The sequence below is a fragment of the Lissotriton helveticus genome, chromosome 6 (assembly GCF_964261635.1).
Source record: "Lissotriton helveticus chromosome 6, aLisHel1.1, whole genome shotgun sequence".
NCBI classification, from domain to species: Eukaryota; Metazoa; Chordata; class Amphibia; order Caudata; family Salamandridae; genus Lissotriton; species Lissotriton helveticus.
In genome coordinates, this window is record NC_136067.1 from 34,270,296 (window position 1) to 34,292,301 (window position 22,006).

The window sequence follows — 22,006 nt, forward strand, 5'->3', positions numbered from 1 at the left end:
AATACGTTTGCTGCTACACGACATGGGAAGGGAGTCATTGGCTGATATAGCCAGATTGTGACCCCCCCTACATTGGCGGAGAATCAGGTCATCACCAGAACTAAGAGCCTATGCACTTGGCCTGAAGGACTTAATTAGAGTAGACTGTTATCAAAAAGTCAAATGGTTGCAGGAAATCAGAATATTGCTAATCAACATTGGCATGGCTGCACTGTAGGAAAACCCAGAAAGCACCCCGTTTCCAAGGCTTTGTTAAAGGAAAGATACTGGAGTTGGGTAACGGATAACATTGTTAGAAATAGCGATACCCATAATCCCAAAGCCACGCGATTGGAAGCTATACTTCCAATTCAGAGTTGGCTCTTTGCCCGTAAGGTCATTTTCGGCAAAATGGGACATACAAACCTGTGTCTCTTGCCTAATATGCCCCGCTCACCCAGAATCTCTGGCCCACTTACTGTTTGCTTGCCCAGCGTATACGGCGCCGCACCGTAAGTGGCTTACCGCGATTTGTAGAACACTGGGAACTGGAAGCAATGAAGTGGCACTCAGACTACTACGCGCGGATGTATGATGTTACGACGCGATGTATTACATCGCGGTACATCACAACGCTTCTTCTACAACGCAAGTCGTTACCACAACTTGCGCTGTAGGGGTGCTGGACTTAGGAATAGTAAGATTTACTATTCCAACACCAGCCTACATACAGTAGGGAAGGTGTTGGAATAGTAAATCTACTATTCCTTTGCCTAGAGCGCCCTCCAGCGCAATTCGTGGGTACGACTTGCGTTGTAAAAGACACGTCGTAACGGCACTGCGGTGTAACATCTGCGTTGTAATGGATGTTCCCCCTACGCGCAGATACAACAACATCTATAGTCATTGCCTTGGCAAAGTTCTTAGGCTGGGCATGGTCTATTAGATCCCAAATCATCTCAGCTGGGTAGCGGGTATGTTAGGTGCATATGTACTGATTCCCAAATGCCCCCAACTTTTTCAGATGTTGTATCTTTTGACTTTTAATATCCATCTGCCTTAGATAATACTGGTTTATTTAATAGCGTGGTATGATAATAGGTTGATACTAATGATTTCTGTTTTCTCCCTTATAATAAGTAGCAAAAAGACACCACACTTTTAACTATTAACACGGTTTTTTATTTCCATAATGTTTCTACACTTTTAAATGTTTTAGTGTAAATTGATCTTAAGTTATTCATTAACGGTCATGTGTTTTTCTAAATTTTGTATACCTGCTTTGATGACTAATATTGTCGAATAAAGCTAATATGACAGAATATGACAGAATATGACATTGGTGGGTGGGGGCTTGCATGCATGCAGACAAGGAGACTAACAAATACAAAATAAAGTAACTTACCTTGCCTGCTGCACGTCCAATGTCCTCTTTGGACGTGCAGCTGTCGGCTACAGCGGCACCAGACTCCAGGAAGTTCCATTAATCTATCTTGGCGCTACTCTCACCAGCATGACAGCAGCGCCAGGATTGGATGGAGTGTCCTGGCTGGACGCTCTTTCAGGCTCTTTAGGCCTGTGCTTGGTCTCCACCCAGCTGTGTAAGACAGCTGAGTGGAGTTCTGCAAAGTGCACGTGTCGCTTTGTCCGGCGCAAGACAGCCAGCCAAAATGACATGCGTACTTTGGAGGTTCCATCTTGCTTCTCCAGTCCTCTATGCTGCCAATCAGCAGCAGAGGAGGACATGCCTCCACTAATTCCTGCTGAAGGCTGCTGCACTGCTAAACAAAATGGCAATTAAATCATTTTATTGACATTTTATTTTTCACATTTTGAGTTGCAGCGGGCGGGGGGGGTGACACCCCCTTACCCTCAGGAAGAAGCTGCCACTGAATTATGGTTAGGACCTAGATTCTATAGGAAAACCATTTTTTGTTTCGTAAATACCTTTTGTGGAGTTTAACGAATATTCACGAACTTTTCGAAACTAGTGTGACACTCACTTCTGTTTGGAAACTTTTAGGGTGATTCGTCAAGCGCAGGCCGAGAAAAGGTGAGGTCCCAAAATGCGTTTTCCCCATGCAATTTCCTATACGGATTTTGAACACAACTACAGCCTGAACATCTTAATGGAATTACATCAAATTTGGCAGGTAGATAGATCTTGGTACAGAAAGATCTTTTTAAGTAATTTGTTGTATACCTGTTCAGTAGTTTTGAAGTTATTAAAGAAAAAGATTTATGTATATCTAGAGCCTCAGAGGGTCTGCGGATTCAACAGATCTCATGCTGAGGTCTGATTGGTTGCCACTAAAACCAGGGAGTAGTGGCAGCCATCTTGGGATTCAAGATTCGTCTTGAGTCCCGTAAAAAACACAAGGTGACAGGGTAGGAATACTCTGACTCCATATACCTGGTGGTGGGGTCCCACAGGGACCTTGCCGGGGGTCAAATATATATATATATTTTAAAGTTTGCTACAAATTTGAAGAGAGTACTCAGCAAAATAAAAAAATAAAAATAAGAGCAGTCGCACTGGTTTTATTTTTAGCCCTGGGTGGGCAAGGCCTCGTGGGGAATTGAAGTTATTGTACTACTGAGGAGGGTGGCACACTTGGCCCCCCTCCTGGGCCGATTTCGACCCTAGGGACCACATTCCACAGCCAATTTTGAAAAAGGGGAGGGAGTCACGCCACCCCCCTCTCAGGCTGGTTTGGGCCCAGGGGACCTCAGATGCTTTTGGAGCCGGGGTAGGGGTCTGCGTCGACGCCCTCCTGGGCTCATTTCAACCAGGGACCCCATCACCAGGGGCCCGGCCGCTTTTGAAAACAGGGAGGGAGGCTTCACACCACCCTCCCTGGTCCACTTGGCTCCAGGGACCTCATGCTCCAGGGCCCGGCCATTCATTCTATAGTGAGGTGGCCACGCAGCCCTCCTACTGAAGCCATTAATTGGCCCTGGGGTCCCTATCCCCCAAAGCCAGCTCCAGCTATCTCCTAGGGTGCCCACTTGAGGACATAGTGGTTTACCTGCCACATTGGTGTGGACACTGAAATCTGTAGGTGCTCTTTCAAAGCTTTTGCCAAACAATAGCAAACACTAAGGGGGCGATTCCAATTAGGGAAAAACCGCTCCGAATAGCCGTTCGGAGCGTTTTTCCCATACAAATCGTACCCTGCAATGTCCCCGGTACATACAACAAAGTACGATTCGTACCAGGAGCCGTACTCCATACGAGTCGTACAGAGACCGTACGACTCTAATCTCCGTACGATTCTCCCTCGAAACCCGCTGTTCGCGACATCTGTACGATTCGCGGCTGGTTTTTACGACCCAGCAAGACCCTGCAATCATGGGGTGTACGCACCGTACCCCATGTACGATGGGTGTACGCACCGTACTCCATGCACGATGGGTACACCCATCGTACATGGGGTACGGTGCGTACACCCATAGTACATGGGGTACGGTGCGTACACCCATCGTACATGGGGTACGGTGCGTACACCCATCGTACCTGGGGCACGGTGCGTACACCCATCGTACATGGGGTACGGTGCGTACACCCCATGATCGCAGGGGTACGCACCGTACCCCTGCGATCATGGGGGGTACGGACCGTACGGTGTGTATGTGTTTGTGTGCTTTTCCGTATGACTCGCCCTTACCTGACGTGGACTGTACGATTCGTGTCCTCATACCCCGGTCCGGATCGTACTCGTCGTGTCGTACGGCATGTGTACGAGTCGTATGGCATGTGTACGAGTCGTACGGTTCACGGTTTGAGCCTTGCAATACGTACGGATCGCGACGATTCAGACGGATTCACGGAATACGGATCGTACTACGCGACTCGGACGGACGGGTACGATTTGTACGGAGAGGGCTCCGGATACAAATCGTACGGACAATTTTTTTCCCAAATCGGAATCGACCCCTAAGTCTGCTTCCAGGGGCAGTAGCATGAAAAATGCTCCTGCGTGCTGGGAGCAAACTTGTCATTTGTTTCCCTGGCTGCACTGAAGTGGGCCGGTAAACGGATGAAAATAATGCTCTTGACTGCAGGGAGCAACATTTTTAGCTGTTCCATGAGGGTGAGAGCAGTGCCGGCTCCAGCTGGAGGCGGAAAGCCAGCTGGGGCCACCGGTGACTTGTAGCTCTCCCCATGACCCCCAACAATAATATAGTGGGTTCCAGGGCATCTACCTTTTATTGGCTGGTTTCCAGGGAATTGGGTCCCCTGGGCCAATATTGGCCAAGGGAGGATGCCGGGTGCCCCCACCTCCTTGAGTGCTGTGCTGGGCCTTGGGGAATGGGGTCCCTGGGGCTGAAATCTGTCTGGGGAAGTCGGCCACGTGCCCCATTAGTAATTTTCTGGGCCCTAGGGAATGGGGTCTCAAGAGCCGATATTGGCCCTGTTAGGGGAGCTTCAAGCCACCCCCCTTTATAATATGGCTGGCCCCAGGAAATGGGGTCTCTGGGACCAAAAGTGTGGTGGGTTGCGTCCCCCCTCCCCATTTGTAATTTGTTGGGCCCCGGGAGATGGGTCCCTAGGGTCGTAATCAGTCATGCAAGGGGGGCTGCGTGCGAAGGTGGCCATGTAGATGTTGAAGAGAGCGGGCTCAGGGAAGAAATCTGGGGCACTCCGCAGCTGATCTCTGTAGATTCTGAGAGGAACGGAGGTAATCTGACTCACTGTGCCCTGCGGGTGAGGAAGGAGTGGATCCAGTCCAGTGCCTTGTTTTGGATGCCGGAGTCATGGAGTCTGGTGCACTGGGAGACGGCGTCAAAAGCGGCCAAAAGCTCCAGTAGGAGGAGGCCTGCAGTCTCACCTCGGTTGAGGAGTGAGTGGATGTTGTCATTGGCAGCGAAAAGTGCGGCGAGGAGTGTGGTTCTGTGCTGTGGTTGCTTCCGAAGCAGGATTGGGAGGAATCTAGAAAGTGGTTTACTTCAATGAACTCGGAGAATTGTACGCTGATGCATATATACTACTAACACATCCATCCACTCACCGACACAGCCAATCACACACTCAGTCCCACATTTAGCCCCTCACAGACACACTCACTAACCCATACAGCCACTGACTCACCCACTCACTCATCCATGCAGGCAGTCACACACCACCTCATCTACCCACAGAGACACTCATACACCTATACAGGTGCTCATACAACCAATCAATCACCATACAGCCACTCACGTACCAACTCGCCAACCCACATAGCCAGTTAGTCACCAACTAACAGACTGATACAGACATTCATGCAACCTAGTCACTCACTCATACATTCACTGAGACACCTAATCCCTCACTTATACAGTCAGTCAGGCACCCACTGAATCATCTCTATAGGCACTCATTCACCCACTTATTCATCAATACGCCTTGGTAAATATTATGTAACACCCATAAACTCTTTAAAAACATTCTGTAAAGATTTAAGGAGTCTTCATTAAGTTCAAATAGTAGTTTATTAACAGCATCTTCAGCTGAGATCAACGCTCACCAGTTACTTCTTCAAATTGACATGCTGCCCTAGGTCAGCACTGACCTCACTACATTCTATATTCCCACTGCTACAGGTCAGCTATGACCTTGTTACATTCCATGCTCCCAGCATTACATGTCCTTACATATCTTCCCCTTAACACATTCAAATAGAAACAAAGATTAAACATACCAATAATAAAATACATCTTAATATATTAATGCAATAGGATTACATCTAAACAAAAGTAATGCTTTAACAATGTGTAATTGCAATTGAAATCAAATGCTATTGACACATCAAAAAATACATACATATTAATGACACATCAGAAGTACAATTCTAGACTTTACATATATCACCCATACTTTTAGTAGCACCATTCTCCAGGATCACCACACTTCACTTTGCATGAAGTAGAATATTTACTTTCACCCTTGCAAACTAACCCTTTTTTTCACGACTACCCAATCTCCTGGTCTTACATTACTCCGATTCACACCTTTCCTTTCATTAAAATATAGCATGTTTTTCTTCTGTGCCCTCAAGACACACCTTTGAATTTCTTCACGATCTACTTCAACCTTCGTTGCTACTCCCCTCAGCCATACAGGGCACTCTTTTAATCCTGGGTTCCTTCCTTTTAAGTATACAAATGGAGAAACACCTGTTACAGAATGGGAACTTGTTCTATGGGGGAACATCCTTTTCAATGCAGATGTTACCCCGCAGTGCTTTTACGACGCGTCCTTTACAACGCAAGTCGTAACCACGACTTGCGCTGGAGGGCGCTAAAGGATAAAGAATAGTATATTTACTATTCCAACACCTTCCCTACTATCCATGGGGACTGGTGTTAGAATAGTGAATTATACTATTCACTATCCGCGCCCCCCCAAAGCAAGTCGTGGTAACGGCTTGCATTGTTAAAGACGCGTTGTAAAAGCACGCGTTGAAACGGTACGCGTTGTACCGTCATACATCCGTTCTATGTGCCCACATCATTTTCTTTAATTCCCTTTTCCACTGAAGATGATTGGCAAGAGACAGTTGTATATTGTCCATCACTAACTGGTTAACCCTCTCAACCAACCCATTGGCTTGAGGTCAGAAGAGAACCACCTTCTCATGCACAATTGCCATGCCGGAAAGATAATTTGCCATTTCCCTAGACACAAATTGCACTCCATTATCCGACACAATTTTCTTTGAAAAACCTCCTCCACAAAGACTTCCTCTAAGAACTCGATGAGATTTGAGCTGTTCACTTTATCAACATCTTTGATAATAAACCATTTACTATGGTAATCCACTAGGATTAGAATGAATTTACTCTTAGATCCTTACTTGGACACAGGTCCTAAAAATGCGATGGCCAATTTTACCCAAGGTCTTTCAGGGAAACTCATGACATCTAATGGAGGCTGTCTAACAACTTTGGGCTTGTCACTGTTAGCACACATTGAGCAATTGCTCACTTTTTCTTCCACGTCTCGATCAACCCCCTGCCACCAAAATGACTGTCTAACCTTTCTTTTCACAATTCCTCGTCCAAGATGTCCCTCATGGACGATATCAAGAATTCTGGTTCGAATACTTTTGGGAGGGACAAACTGATTTCTTCTCATTAACCTGCCATCAACTATGCTCAGTTCTTCTTTGACCTCAAAATACTCACGTAACTCACCACTCATTCCATCACTTTCCTCCCAAACATGTACAATTATTGTTTCAAATTCTTGCATTCCAACATCATTCTCTCGTGCGGCCATACTCTCATCAGGAGCTATAGCCAATTCTCCATTAGCAAGTATTCCAGCTCTGAAAATCACTTCAGCAACTGCGTCATCAGTGTCCACATCCACTGGCAGCCTTGATAGAAAATCTGCCACAACATTCTCGCTACCCTTCACAAACTCTATCTCAAAGTTCTAATCCATTACTGACAACAACCATCTTGTGATACGAGGTGTAACATTTCCTTCTAAACCTCTCCCACCTTTAAAAATATACGTCAATGGTTTGTTGTATGGTCATAGCTTGAAGGGAATCCCCCACTCATAAAACCTGAAACGATTAATTCCCCAACAGCAGGCTAGGGCCTCTCTTTCAATCACTGAATATGTGATCTCTGCACCTTGCAATCTTCTGGATGCAAAACCAATTATATTTTCAATACCATCTTTGACGTGTGTCAACACCGCACCAACCCCAACCTTACTAGCATTGGCTATGATATGTTTTGGCTGTCACATCAAAATGCCCCAATGTAGGAGCATGGTTAATACTCTTTTTAATATGTAAAAATACATCTACACACTCTCCACTACATACAAACTCAACACCTTCCTAAAATAATCTTCTTAAAGGTTCTACAATTTCCGTAAATTCACTCGCAAATTTGGCACAGTACTCTGCTAGTCCTAAGAACGATTTCAATTTCTCCTTAGTCTGTTGTCTGGATGCATTTTCAATTGCTGCCACTATGCTTTGTTTTGGACTTATACTCTTGGCATTGATTGTATGTTCTAGATACGTCACCTCTGTTTTTCTAATTTGACACTTTTTTTATAGTCAAACCATGTTTCCGCAACCTCATCATTACCTCTTCAAACAACTTATCATGTTCAGAAACATTTTCTCCCACAATAGGTATGTCATCCTGGAACCACAATACATGTTTTAAATCTCCAAATATAGTTTTCATTATCCTCTGGTTGACCGCAGAGGCCGAGACTAAGCCAAACGGCATTCTCTTGTATGGAAACGCTCCCAAGGGAGTAACAAAGGATGTTAAGTGTCTAGATTGTGTCTGCAAATCCACCTGATGATAAGTGGAAGACATATCTAGGACACTGAACACCACCCCCACCTTCCATTGTCAACATTTCTGAGATGTTAGGGAGTGGTTGTCTGTTCACTCAAATACATTTATTCAGGTCACGTAGATCAATACATAAACGAACCTTCCATTCAGCCTTGGGTGCCACCACAATTGGGGCCAACCATTCGGAAGCCTCGATTGGTTCAATGATTTGCTGCTCCAATAGTTTATCCAGTTCTTCTTTCTAAAGTTCTCTCATGACATTAGGAACATTTCTTACTCTATGTACCACAGGTTTTACTCCTTCTTTTAATATGATCTTATGTGAGAACCCCTTCAATAACCCCAAATTATCAGAGAGTACTTCAGGGTATTTCTTGATAAGATTATCATGACCATCTACGTTCCCTTCTTTCACTACATCTTGTGGCATTGGGATTAATAAATGTGCCTGGTGACGCCACCCCAGTAAGTTTGAACCATAATCAGTAATATACACTCCACCATACACCTCACTTCCCTTGAACAAAATTGTTAGCCATTTCATCCCTAGGATCTCTATTTTCTTTCCAGCATATCCGACAGCTTTTATGTCAGATTCACACAATGAATGATTATCAGAAAATTTCCAATTATTTTCATACGTTCCCTTAGAAACCAAGGTTAAGAGACTTCCAGATTCAACTAAAACTCATAGAGACACTCCACCCAAGAGTACATGACAGTGAGGTTTCTCTAATTTGTCAGTGCTCTCTAGTTTTACACCAGATTCGCTCACATTTTTCATCACCTTTCCACTCAGCGCCTTCCCATCCACAGTGGAAATTATTTCAACTGTTGAAATTAATTCTTGAATGTCTTCACAACAATCAGCTGACTGCTGATCAACCTGTTGAACTCTTCTAGCATCTCTGAACACTATCTTGGTTCTACACTTCTTTGCAAGGTAACCTCTTTTCTACAAACAGTATTTCTAGCAGCACATCTTGCACTAGATGCGATATGTCCTGTAGCACCACAACGAAAAAAAATTACATCTCTCCAATCTCCATTCTTTTGCTTAATTGTAATTTTACCCTTAGGATTCCCTTCACTTAATTTTTACATCACATTTCCCGTTTTCTTGTATTTTACTCACTTCACCAATAACAGCTTCCTTCTTCTCACTTCCTACATTATCCATTTCCTTCAACCATATCGCTGTATGCTCCATCCCTTTGGCAATCTGGATGGTTTCTTCCAAATTGGAATCTTTTATCAACAACCTTTCTTTAATTCTTTTGTTATTCGTACATCTGACTATCTGATCTCTAATAAAAGAGTAAGTCAAATGTTCAAATCGACACAACAATGCCAAACCCCTCAATGTTGCAACATAAGATGCTATGTCTTCTTCTTATCTTTGTACCCTAGAGAAAAACGTATGCCGTTCCAATACTAAATTAGTTGTAGGAGTGAACTGAATATCTAACATTTGTATAGACACATCATACATGTTATTAGGTCGTCCATCACCCATACCCAAAGACACTTCAGGTAGCTCTTCATAAATTCTTCTCCCTTCAATGACTAAATGGTGAAGTAAAATTGTTTGCCTCCTGAGGGGCCCATAAAGATCACCACCGATGGCCAATAAATATGTAATAAATAATTTCTTCCATTGTTTCCACGGCACAGGTGGATCGCCAGGGGAGGATAAGAAAGGTGAAGACAAAGACATAGACTGATCTCCCAATCTTGTAATGTAATCAACACAATAAACTAAAAAAAATATTTAAAATAACAATCCAACATTACAAATTGATATAATAAACAAAACAATTGTGAACACAATCGTTGTGAAGTCTTGTCTTCTTTTCTTCCTTTTGTTTTTGTCCTCTGTTGTAATGCAGTTTTACTTTAAGCTCAAGGTGCAGTTTCCTTCAATGCTCCAAGTGTTGTTAGCAACCTCCTTTCCTCTAATGACAGAGGTCACCACATGAAATAAGCAAATGGAGAACTGTTGCTCTTCCAACAGTTCAGACGTCACCAGAAGACACAGACAAGAAGCAGGTTCGCCGCTGAGGTAAGAGGTATGGAAGTTCAAATGTTTATTTATTTATGTGGACAAACAGTTTCAGGAGTCTGACTCATGCCAATAGACACGCCGATTGTCAGACTTATGCTTCAAAAGCTTTTGGCTCATGCTTTCCAGTAGCTCTTGATGAGGCTTAACGCGCCCGATGCGTATGTGCCACATACAGGCAATTACCTTGCGCTCTTCAGCTGCTCGTGCTAACATGCGCTGATACGTACACGAGCCACTTGACTCATGACAGCTTGCGCTGCTCGTGCTTATGGTCACTCGCAAGAGCTTGTAATTAAATAATGTTCTGAGTCGGTTATGTGCTGAAAGCGGGAAAAAAGTTTCATACAGCAGGCGATTAATCGCATTCCACATAGCAGCCGAATCTTTTCTTTTTCCCAGAACTACGAGTAAAATCTCCTTGTTTCCTCGGAATTAAACCTCTTCTCGAGAATTTAACAACAAGAAACTTGCCTGACTGGTTAAATTCTTGTTCCAGGGGAGAAGATGCCATCCGTCTGTCCCCTGCACAGGTTGTAGAAGTCCTTCAACTCGTCCCCAGTGTAAAGATTTAAGGAGTCTTCATTAAGTTCAATTAGTAGTTTATTAACAGCATCTTCAGCTGAGCTCAACGCTCACCAGCTACTTATTCAAATTGACATTCTGTCCTAGGTCAGCATTGACCTCACTACATTGAATATACCCACTGCTACAGGTCAGCTGTGACGTCGTTACATTCCATGCTCCTAGCATTACATGTCCTTACACACTCACTGGATGATGTCATCAGTGATGTCGTCAGTGATGTAATTTGAGATGTCATCAGTGATGTCACTGACCATCATCAGCAGTGGATTGCGGGTGCGCGAGTTATAGTGAGTACAACTAACTATAACAGGGGAATTTCAATGGTTTTGTATGAGTAAAATGTCCAGCTAACTATAACTGGTGTGAAACCTATGTTTTTTTCAGTGAATTTCTAAGGTTTTTTAAATGCTAATTCCTAACTATAACATGTGTGAAACCTATGGTTTTTTCAGTGAAAAAAAAAAAAATATATATATATATATATATATATATATATATATACACACACACACACACACACATTGAGAAAGTCAAAGGTTAAGGTAAATTTATGCTTAGTTTTGCTTATAAAACTTGGGTTCATTTTTCTTATAATACCTTACCATATACTTTAAAAAAAAGAAAAACATCTACCATTCACTAAAAATCAATGCACAGTTGAAGTGAAATTATGGTTACAGAGCAAAACATAAAAACCACTGAAATTTAGCAGTTGTGGATAGGTAGACTAACCATAACTTGTGTGCCCCGTCATGCACTGCTTATGACCCCACCTATTAAATCACATTAAAGATGACCTCACTGACTACATCATTCATGATACTGCTGTTAACATTACTTTGTGAAACCTAAAAATTATAAAAATAAAATAAGAAAAAAGAAGTCTATGACTGTGTGCAGCATTGCATGACTGCTTGAAGAGGACTGGGTACAGGGATTGCCCATAGGTCCAGCCCTTTGGCTAACACCCACTGTGCACCGCTCTGTGCTGTGGAGGAGGCTTGAGGAAAGAGGAAGCGCACTCAAGGAGAGGGAATCTGTATATTTAGACAGCTACAGGGCCAGCGTAACTTACTGAACCCAAGGGCTTGACCCATCTGTGGTGATCTCATGTCCATCACATTCCAGTATTACATCACTGGAATGTAGAATGTACCTTGTGGGTTTCTAGTGTAAATGTAAATGTAAATGTAGTATACTTGTAAAGCGCACAGCTGCCCCAGCAACGGGGCGTCCCGGCGCTGTATAACTCTGGGGAACCCGTCCTGGCTTTCCCTGTGGGATGGTCCCTTGCTGGGAGTCCCCAAGGTGGAGCCAGGCATCCCCGGAATTGGTGGGGCCGTTGTGGAGATTAGGCAAGCTAATGCCCAGAGTTGCCGAGTGGAACCCCTGATTAGAGTAAGCACCGAAGCGAGAATTATCGAGTCCGCTGACCAAGGTCCACGACCCTGCCGCGTCGGGAATTGAACCCTGGTCCCAGGCTGACTTCTGCTCTCAGGCCTGCCGCCTCTAACCAGTGAGCCACACTACTCCACTATGTTAGACAGTTACTTTGAGACTGCTGGAGCTGTGGCTAATAAACTCGGTACATGAAGTATTTCTCGCTACAGACCTTCTATACATTATACTTTATTACAATTTGGCGACGATTTAGCCACAGCCAAGGTTCCACGTGAGAAGAATCTCAACTTTTAAAGAAAAAAGACTGGGAAGATAATTTCATTCGTGTTGGGAAGAATACAGGCCTGTATATTTTTTAATTAAGACTTTGGCATAGCAGCTTTTGAACTGTAGTCTTATTGATGGTATGAAAAAAGAAACTGAATTATTGCGTTGTCTTTCATTAGAAAATACTATTTACTTATGAGGGAAATGCATGTTAGTTGTTGATGCCTGTCCACGCTCATTATCGCCAGATTGAGACTTTTGGATACATCAATATAAATCTAACAGATTTTAAACATTTTAAGCACCCCTCGTGAGGACCGCGCATCAAGCTGAGCATGAACTATTGATAGTCCTCAAGAAAAACGCACTTGGAGCTGCACATCACATTATTAAAAGTGCACGAGAGCAGCGCGTGTTGAGCTGAGGCCTAATTGATTCAAGTGCGCACGAGCAGCGCGTGTTGAGCTGAGGCCTAATTCAAACCTCAATACTGTACGGCGCGTAACCAGCGCAGGACTTAACAGCACAAACGCACAGTGTGTGTATTTATTTCCCATGTTTTTTCCCAAATCGTAATTAAAGATACAGATTTTTTTTTTAAAAAGAGAAAAAACATTTCTTTACCTTCAAGTGAGCCAGCCGATCCCTCGGATTCTCGTTTCGCTTGTCCATCAAGGTTTTGTTTCACAAGTGTCACGTGTTAGCTGTGACTAGAACGCTAACTGATGTGATGAAGATTTCCAGGAAGTGTGTTAGGATTCATGTCCAGTCCCCTTTCTTTGGCCATGCACTGCCTATCACATGTCTTACCTGAGTGACGATTTAAGCTGTGCACGCCCCTTTTCTGGTGCTTGGTATCTTTTCCCGGGTTAGGTTCCAGGTCCTGGGTGTGTTTTTCTCCGTCCTGCCTTGCTTAGCTTTGGTGCCTGTAGGCTCTGAATGAACCTTCTTGATTCCTTCCCTCCCCTTGATTTTCTGTATTGAGGCTCTGTTCGGGTGGGTCCCATTCCTTTTTGCTGCCCCCCCCTTTTTTCTCCCGTGCCTTTTGTGCTTTCAGTCTTGTTTTTCCCGAGGGTCCCGTTTGCCATTTTTGTTGTACTCAAGAGATAGTACTCCATCGAGTACGGGGGGTTTCTGGGGCTCCAGTACCCTTGGACTGTTAATCCGTTTGGAGACAGAGACCGAGTCCGGCTGGACTACCAGAGCCGACTTGTGGACGATCCCGGACTGCGCACGGCTGTGTGTAGTCTCTGTAGCTACAGCTTCCGCATCTTTTCCTTCCGCTTGACGTCGTTAGGTGGAGTTTGGGCGCTCTCGGCGTCTAAGGATTCCGGACCGAATCAGAAGAAGAGAGTGCTTCGGTTGCGGTGTTTCCTCGGAGTCCCTGCAGTATCATACGAAAACGTTTGTTCTATGGCTCCAAAGAAGGGGTTTTTTAATGTCATTTCAGACTTTTTCCCCCTAATGGTATAGAAGGAGAAGGGTTGGGAATAGTATTTGTAGAACCATCCTTCTGGATTGCCCCCCCTCCCCCTTCCTTTGTTATTGGACTAAGAGAGCAATCTACATAGGACCACTGCCCTCACTGGATTACCTGCACTTCACATTCTGGTAAGATTTTCTATGTGTGATGGGTATGGCATGGTCATGGTAGAGAGTGGGAGGGGTCTGCTGTATTTGAGTACGGGTTATTGATGTTGTGCCTTGTTTTTATAGGTGCAGATACGTGGTGGGTCTAGGAGACGTAGAAGTGGTTCTCTTGTTCTTCTCCCTTGCCTCTCGTTTGTTCCCCTTTCCCACCCTCTCCCGGTGTTCATCTGCTTACTCATTGTGTTTCAGTCAGTGAGTGGCATATGGGCAGGGGAAGCGGATTGGGCCATACGTCGTTCCCGCAGTGTGGTGGGCACCGAAGTGGAAACTAACAGAATACCAAGCCCAAGAACATATACACTGCCCGGACCAGTATGGACAAACTGCTTAATCCCACGGGTGGGGCGGCCAGTCCTCCTACTATGCAGGATTTAATGGGTGTGATCACTGCATTACAATCTCAGGTGCAGGATTTACAACAGGAGCTGGGTGCTGCAAAGACTAGAGGACAGGCACAGTCCAGGGGTCATGGTACCGTTTTGCAGCCTGCAACCTTTCAGTATGAAAGAGGAGCAGGACAGGGTTCTAGTACGGGAGGGACTCCTATTGCAGTAACAGTGAACTCTCCGGTTCCTGTTCCTTTGGCAGCCCCAGAAAGGTTTTCAGGGGATAGTGAAAAATTTAGTATCTTCATGAATCAGTGCCAGTTGCACTTTATGTGTAGGCCTAATGCGTTTCCTGATGATTCAGCGAAAGTCGCGTTTATCATTTCTTGCTTGGCTGGCACAGCTGCCCTGTGGGCTATTCCCCTGGTGGACGACGACGATCGGGTATTGAATAATTACTCTGCATTCAGAGAGTTAATGCGAGGATTGTTTGCGAAACACGCGTTTATGCAGGCCAGTGATGCTGAACTGTTGAAACTGCGGCAGGGCAGACAGGACCTGTTGACATATATATCCACGTTTAACAGGCTGGTATCGGAGACTCAGTGGCCAATGGCAAAAAGAACTTCATTGTTTTACCAGGGGCTATGCGAAGACCTTAAAGATGTTGTGTCTCAGGTAGTCGATCCTCCTGATGATTGGGCTGCTTTCATTGACCTAGTGGTCAAATTGAACCATAGGTTGTCAGAACGACGTGGAGAACGTAATCGTTTTCAGTCCACACGTGGGGGGTTTAGTAGTAAGCCTGATGTCAAACCGGTGGTGGAACATAAGACAGGGCCGGAACCTATGGAAATAGGGGGTACAAGGGGTAGTTTGTCCCTTGAGGAAAAGAAACGCAGAAGGGAGAGATGAATTTGTGTTTGTATTGTGGTCAGTGAAGACATTACGCTAGAGAGTGTCCGGTGAAGCCTTCTGTTGCTTCATATCCAAAGAAGGTGGCTTTGATACACCGTGAAGGAGCTCCTTCCTATTTGGACGAGGTGTTATCTAACGGAGTGCAGGGGGCAGTGGAAAGGGTGCCTCGACATTTCATCATTTCAGCTGTTCTGATGTTTAACACAGACAACCGAGTGCCTGTGTCAGTATTATTAGATTCTGGCGCTACAGGGAATTTTATCGATATATCGCTAGCTGAGAAACTGTTGATACCCTGTGTCTATAAGGAACAGCCCGAGCCAGTGAGGGCTATAGACGGGACTGAGCTAACCTCTGGGTCCATTACTCGTCGAACAGAACCTTTGTGTCTGTTGTGCGAGAATGGGCATTCTGAGACTGTGTGTTTCGATTTGATCGATTCCCCTTCCTTTGGGTTGGTGTTGGGGGTTCCATGGCTGGAAGAGCACAACCCCAAAATAGATTGGGTTCGGCGGTTGGTGACCTTAGACTCCGCACATTGCCTGAAGAGTTGTTATCGGGAAGCCACAGACTGGGTATCCCCTTTGACATGTGCAGTAAGCGATATGGGAATGTTGCCCTCTTGTTATTCCGACTTTCGGGACGTATTCGATGAGGGTCAGGCAGTGGGGCTCCCCCCTCATCGCTCGTTCGATTGTAAGATAGATTTGGTGCCTGGCGCCACCTTACCATGCTGTCGCATTTATGCGCTGTCAGAACCGGAGGAATTACACCTGAAAGAATATTTGGATGACATGTTGAGGAAGGGCTACATTCGCCGGTCCTGTTCACCGGTCTCCTCTGCCATCTTTTTCATTCCGAAAAAGGAGGGAACATTACGGGCTTGTGTGGATTATAGGGCATTGAATAAAGCTACAGTGAAGAACAAATACCCTCTACCGTTGATCCCAGTGTTATTGGACCAGTTGCGTAAGGCTACGGTGTTCACAAAGTTGGACTTACAGGGCGCATATCACCTTATTCGAGTGCGCCCCGGTGATGAATGGAAAACTGCTTTCAAAACAAAATATGGCTTGTACGAGTATTGCGTGATGCCATTTGGCTTGTGCAATGCACCTGCAGCCTTTCAGTTTTCCATTAATGAGGTGCTCCGTGATCATCTAGATATGAGTGTCATCGTCTATCTAGATGATATATTGATCTACTCGGAGACCAACGCTGAACACCGTAAGCATGTCGTTCAGGTTTTGCAGAAATTACAGGACCATCATTTGTATGCAAAGCTTGAGAAGTGCCAATTCAGTACCCCTAAAGTGGAGTTCCTGGGCTTTATCATATCGGACGGAGGGATACAGATGGACCCACGAAAAATCGAGTCTATTGTCACTTGGCCAGTACCATCGTCGGCCAAGGACATACAGGTTCTCCTTGGGTTCGCCAATTTTTATAGGCGCTTCATATCCCACTTTTCTGACATCGTTGTGCCTATGACATGACTGTTGAGCAAAGGGGTTTCTTTTGTCTGGTCTCCTGTAGCTCAGAAAGCCTTCCAGCAGTTGCTTAAGAGGTTTACGTCTGCACCCGTACTGGTGCATCCTGATCCTGCCCTGCCATTATTTGTTGAGACAGATGCTTCGTTGTGTGCAATTGGAGGGGTCCTGTCCCAGAGGGATAGCGAGACCGGGTTTTTGCACCCCATTGCCTAATTCTCGAAGACTCTACTGCCTGCGGAATGTAATTATACGGTGGCCGAAAGGGAGTTGCTGGCCATCAAGCTCTCTTTGAGGAATGGAGGCATTATTTATGGGGTGCGAGACATACCATCACGATCTATACTGACCACAAGAATTTAGAATTCTTTTGATCCGCTAGGGCTTTGACACCACGTCAGATGCGATGGGTTCTTTTTTTTAACAAATATGATTTCGTGATAACATATCGGCCCGCAGCGCAGCAAGTGAAGTCAGATGCTCTCTCCCGTATACACATAGATTCTAGGGGGACGGGCCAGTGGAAGGAAGTACGGGCTATGATTGATAGTGCCCGTATAGTGGGGGTAACATCGACGGAGGAGTTTACCTCTTCCGTGAAAGACCGTTTGAGAGTGCTTGATCTGGCTCCCTGGTTGTCGTTACCGAAGGTGGAGATTCGGGACGGGTTGTTGTATCATGGTGATTGCCTGTTTGTGCCTCCTGTGTTGCGGGAGTTGGTCTTGCAGTGGTGCCACTCGTCTGCACTGGTGGCACATCCAGGGGTGCCGAAGACCAAGGAGATGTGTTTGAGGTGGTTTTGGTGGGATACACTGGTTCAGGATGTTCAAGGGTTTGTAGCTGCATGTCCGGTTTGTGCCACCAGTAAGCCTACGCATTGCAAACCATCTGGGCTGTTGCATCCATTAGAGGTGCCTCCGGCTCCTTGGCACACAATCAGCATGGACTTTGTGACTGATCTTCCGCCTGTTACCGGGTATACGGCCATTTTCGTGGTGGTGGATTTATTTACGAAAATGGCGCATTTTATACCTTTGCCTAAGATCCCCACTGCCAGGGAAATGGCTCGGGTGTTTATGTCCTCGGTGGTGAAGTTGCATGGGTTGCCGTTGGTGGTGGTGTCCGATAGAGGGGCACAGTTCGTGTCGCACTTTTGGACGGAACTATGTTCTATACTGAAGGTGGAGATACGGTTGTCATCGGCTTATCATCCCCAGTCTGATGGGCACACCGAACGCACTAATCAAACGATGGAACAATATCTTCGCTGCCTGATAGTCTCTCTTTCCTGTGATTGGGTGAATGCCCTCCCGCTTGCCGAGTTTGCATATAACAACAGTTGTCACTCAGCTCTGGGTATGACTCCTTTCTTTTGTTCATTGGGATATCACCCAAGGGCATTGGCCATTCAGCCCACAGGACATGTGCCAGCCATTGATAAGGTGTGCGACTCTCTGACTCATATATGGGGTGTAGCAAGGGCTAATCTGCAGGAGGCAAAGATCAGTATGAAAGCGCAGGCCGACAAGCATAGGGCTCCAGCTCCCCTGTATAAGGTGGGTGGGCGAGTGTGGTTGTCTACCCGTAATCTCAGGATACCAGGATCCCGTAAACTACAGCCACGGTACATAGGCCCTTTTTCAATTATGAAGGTGATCAATCCAGTAGCACTGAAACTTGAACTGCCCAATGAGTATCGGGTCCATCCAGTGTTCCATACATCCTTGTTAAAGCCCTATGTTTTGTCGGATCAGGTGTTGCCGCCTCCTCCTCCCTTGTTAGTGGAGGGGCAAGAGGAGTACGAGGTGCATGCTGTACTGGATTCGCGGCGTAGGAGGGGCCGTTTGTTTTATTTGGTGGACTGGAAGGGGCACCCCCCTGAGGATAGGACGTGGGAACCGGCAGGGGGGGTGCATGCTCCCAGGTTGGTTAGCTTGTTCCATCGACAGCATCCCTCCAAGCCCCGACCTGTAGGGAGGGCCATTGGGGGGAGGTACTGTTAGGATTCATGTCCAGTCCCCTTTCTTTGGCCATGCACTGCCCATCACATGTCTTACCTGAGTGACGATTTAAGCTGTGCACGCCCCTTTTCTGGTGCTTGGTATCTTTTCCCGGGTTAGGTTCCAGGTCCTGGGTGTGTTTTTCTCCGTCCTGCCTTGCTTAGCTTTGGTGCCTGTAGGCTCTGAATGAACCTTCTTGATTCCTTCCCTCCCCTTGATTTTCTGTATTGAGGCTCTGTTCGGGTGGGTCCCATTCCTTTTTGCTGCCCCCCCCTTTTTTCTCCCGTGCCTTTTGTGCTTTCAGTCTTGTTTTTCCCGAGGGTCCCGTTTGCCATTTTTGTTGTACTCAAGAGATAGTACTCCGTCGAGTACGGGGGGTTTCTGGGGCTCCAGTACCCTTGGACTGTTAATCCGTTTGGAGAACGAGACCGAGTCCGGCTGGACTACCAGAGCCGACTTGTGGACGATCCCGGACTGCGCACGGCTGTGTGTAGTCTCTGTAGCTACAGCTTCCGCATCTTTTCCTTCCGCTTGACGTCGTTAGGTGGAGTTTGGGCGCTCTCGGCGTCTAAGGATTCCGGACCGAATCAGAAGAAGAGAGTGCTTCGGTTGCGGTGTTTCCTCGGAGTCCCTGCAGTATCATACGAAAACTTTTGTTCTATGGCTCCAAAGAAGGGTTTTTTTAATGTCATTTCAGACTTTTTCCCCCTAATGGTATAGAAGGAGAAGGGTTGGGAATAGTATTTGTAGAACCATCCTTCTGGATTGCCCCCCCTCCCCCTCCTTTTGTTATTGGACTAAGAGAGCAATCTACATAGGACCACTGCCCTCACTGGATTACCTGCACTTGACATTCTGGTAAGATTTTATTTTTTTATTTTTTTTTTATTTTATTGAGATGATTCAAGTATTTAAATTAGTTACATTACATACATTATTGCATATATCAATTCATCAGACAGTCATTATACAATAAAAATAAATATTCAGAAGGATATTAAAATCAGGGTACTTAAACAAGGGGGGATAATAAGACAAAATTAGAAGAGAACAAGATATACATATGAACCAGACCATCTTATAAATTATTTTTTCATCTTATCAATGTCTAGATTCCCTCCATTTTCTAACTGGAGCCCAGATATTCTTACCAAATTCACATTTTTTCCTCCCCTTTAACTCATAAAGGCATTCTTCAATGTTATGCATTCCCAAAAACCTTGAGAGCCATTGTTGGAAGGTGGGTGGATAAGGATCTTTCCATCCCGCTGAAATTAAGAGACGTAATATAGCTACAGAGATGAAGACAAGAGCTTCCGCACCACCATCTGCCTTCATCTTCCCGTCGATGCCCACTAAATCCACCGTTGGGGATAGAACGATGTTTTGTTCTAGCAGCCCCTCTAAAAATAGATGTATCTCTTTAATGATTGGTGTCAAGCTCGGGCAATTATAAAGCATATGGAGTAAATCTGCCGGTCCCGTATTACACCTAGGGCATCTATCATTATCTCTCACTCCCCAGGCAAACAGCTTTGACGGAGTAAAATACAGGTTAAAAAGGGTCTTATATTGTTGAGCCCTTAGGTTTGAGGAGCGAAATATCTTTTTATTTAATACTATGGCGAGATCAAGGTCAACATCTGGGTCCCCTAATTTGTGAGCTAAAGTGGTTTCGATCTTATCCATATCATCATCTAACTCCTGCAGAAGGTTACAATAGCAAATTTTGATTTTACTACCTCCATTTTTCAGATATTCGACTAATGTATGGCTCGCCAGAGAAGATAGCCTAGGCCTGAGTGATCTGATTGTTTGGGCCAATTGTGCATAAAGTAACCATTGACTAGATGGGAGCCCAAATTTATGTTGCAATGTGTTAAAATCAATAATCTCGTCACCTAATACAACATCGCCTAGACACTTAATTCCCTTCTCCCTCCAAAATCGGCTATTACTATTTTGGCCTAGATGCGCAAAGGTATTAGATTTCCATATATCTATATTTGAATGAATTTTTGGGATCTTTAAATATTTCCCCACAGACTTCCAAATTCCCCATACAGCCATCAAAATCTTGTATCTCTTATAAAATCTCCTTTCAACCTCACGCATCAACAATCCCACTGCCTTCCTACCAACTAAGAGCTCGTAGACAGTGGGGATTGTTTGAATATCCGGTGGAGGTTCTACTATTCCATCATCCTGTTTAAACAATATATTCATTTGAACTAACAAACATGTCCAATGATATAACCTAGTATTGGGCATAGCCAGGCCACCCCTCACAAGTGGTAGAGACAAACGTGCCATCGACCTTCTGACTCTCCCATACTGCCAAATTAATCGGATAAATGTTCCTTCAATCTTCCTAATTGTCCCCTCCTCCAGCAACAGTGGTATAGAGCGGAAGAGGTAGAGCAACTTAGGGAACATGGTCATTTTAATAACATTTACCCTACCGATCAATGACAAATGTAGCACATCAATCCTCCTACGCTCCCTCTCAATTGACTCCAACAGTGGGTAGTAATTGTCAAAAATAATCTTGTTGACATTGGCATTTACTCTTACCCCTAGGTATACTGCTGAGTCCACATATCTATGATCTAGTTTAATGATGTTATTTGTGCAGATGACCTGTGTCTTTTCCTCGTTTAAGCGGTATCTTGACTGTGCACCAAGATCCTTAGCCAGTTGACTAATCTCCACCATTGCTCGTTGGGGAGCAGTTGTAATGATTGCCAAATCGTCGGCATATGCCAAACTTTTGGTAGTAAAACTATTGAGTTTCACCGGGCTGATCTGTTCGGACATCAGTATTTTTTGGATCAGGGGGTCTATATACAGTGAGAATAGTATCAGGGAGCATGGGCAACCTTGTTGGGTACCTCTTTTGATTATTATTTTGTCAGAACTTTGCCCCATGACCATAACCCTTGCAACCGGATCGCTGTACATAGCCTTAATTGCCTTCAAGCTCTTCTTACCAAACCCCCTACCTAC

General features: G+C 45.1%; 1 protein-coding gene across 1 annotated transcript in view; it reads left to right on the forward strand.

Moving 5' to 3' along the window:
• The window catches only part of LOC144762182 (solute carrier family 22 member 7-like), a 97,146-nt gene extending 86,787 nt beyond the window's left edge, over positions 1–10,359 (forward strand). The window contains exon 6 of the mRNA XM_078647339.1: positions 10,264–10,359. Within this exon, the coding sequence (XP_078503465.1) occupies positions 10,264–10,359 (96 nt within the window). The remainder of the gene's footprint in view (positions 1–10,263) is intronic.
• Positions 10,360–22,006: the final 11,647 nt, after the last annotated feature.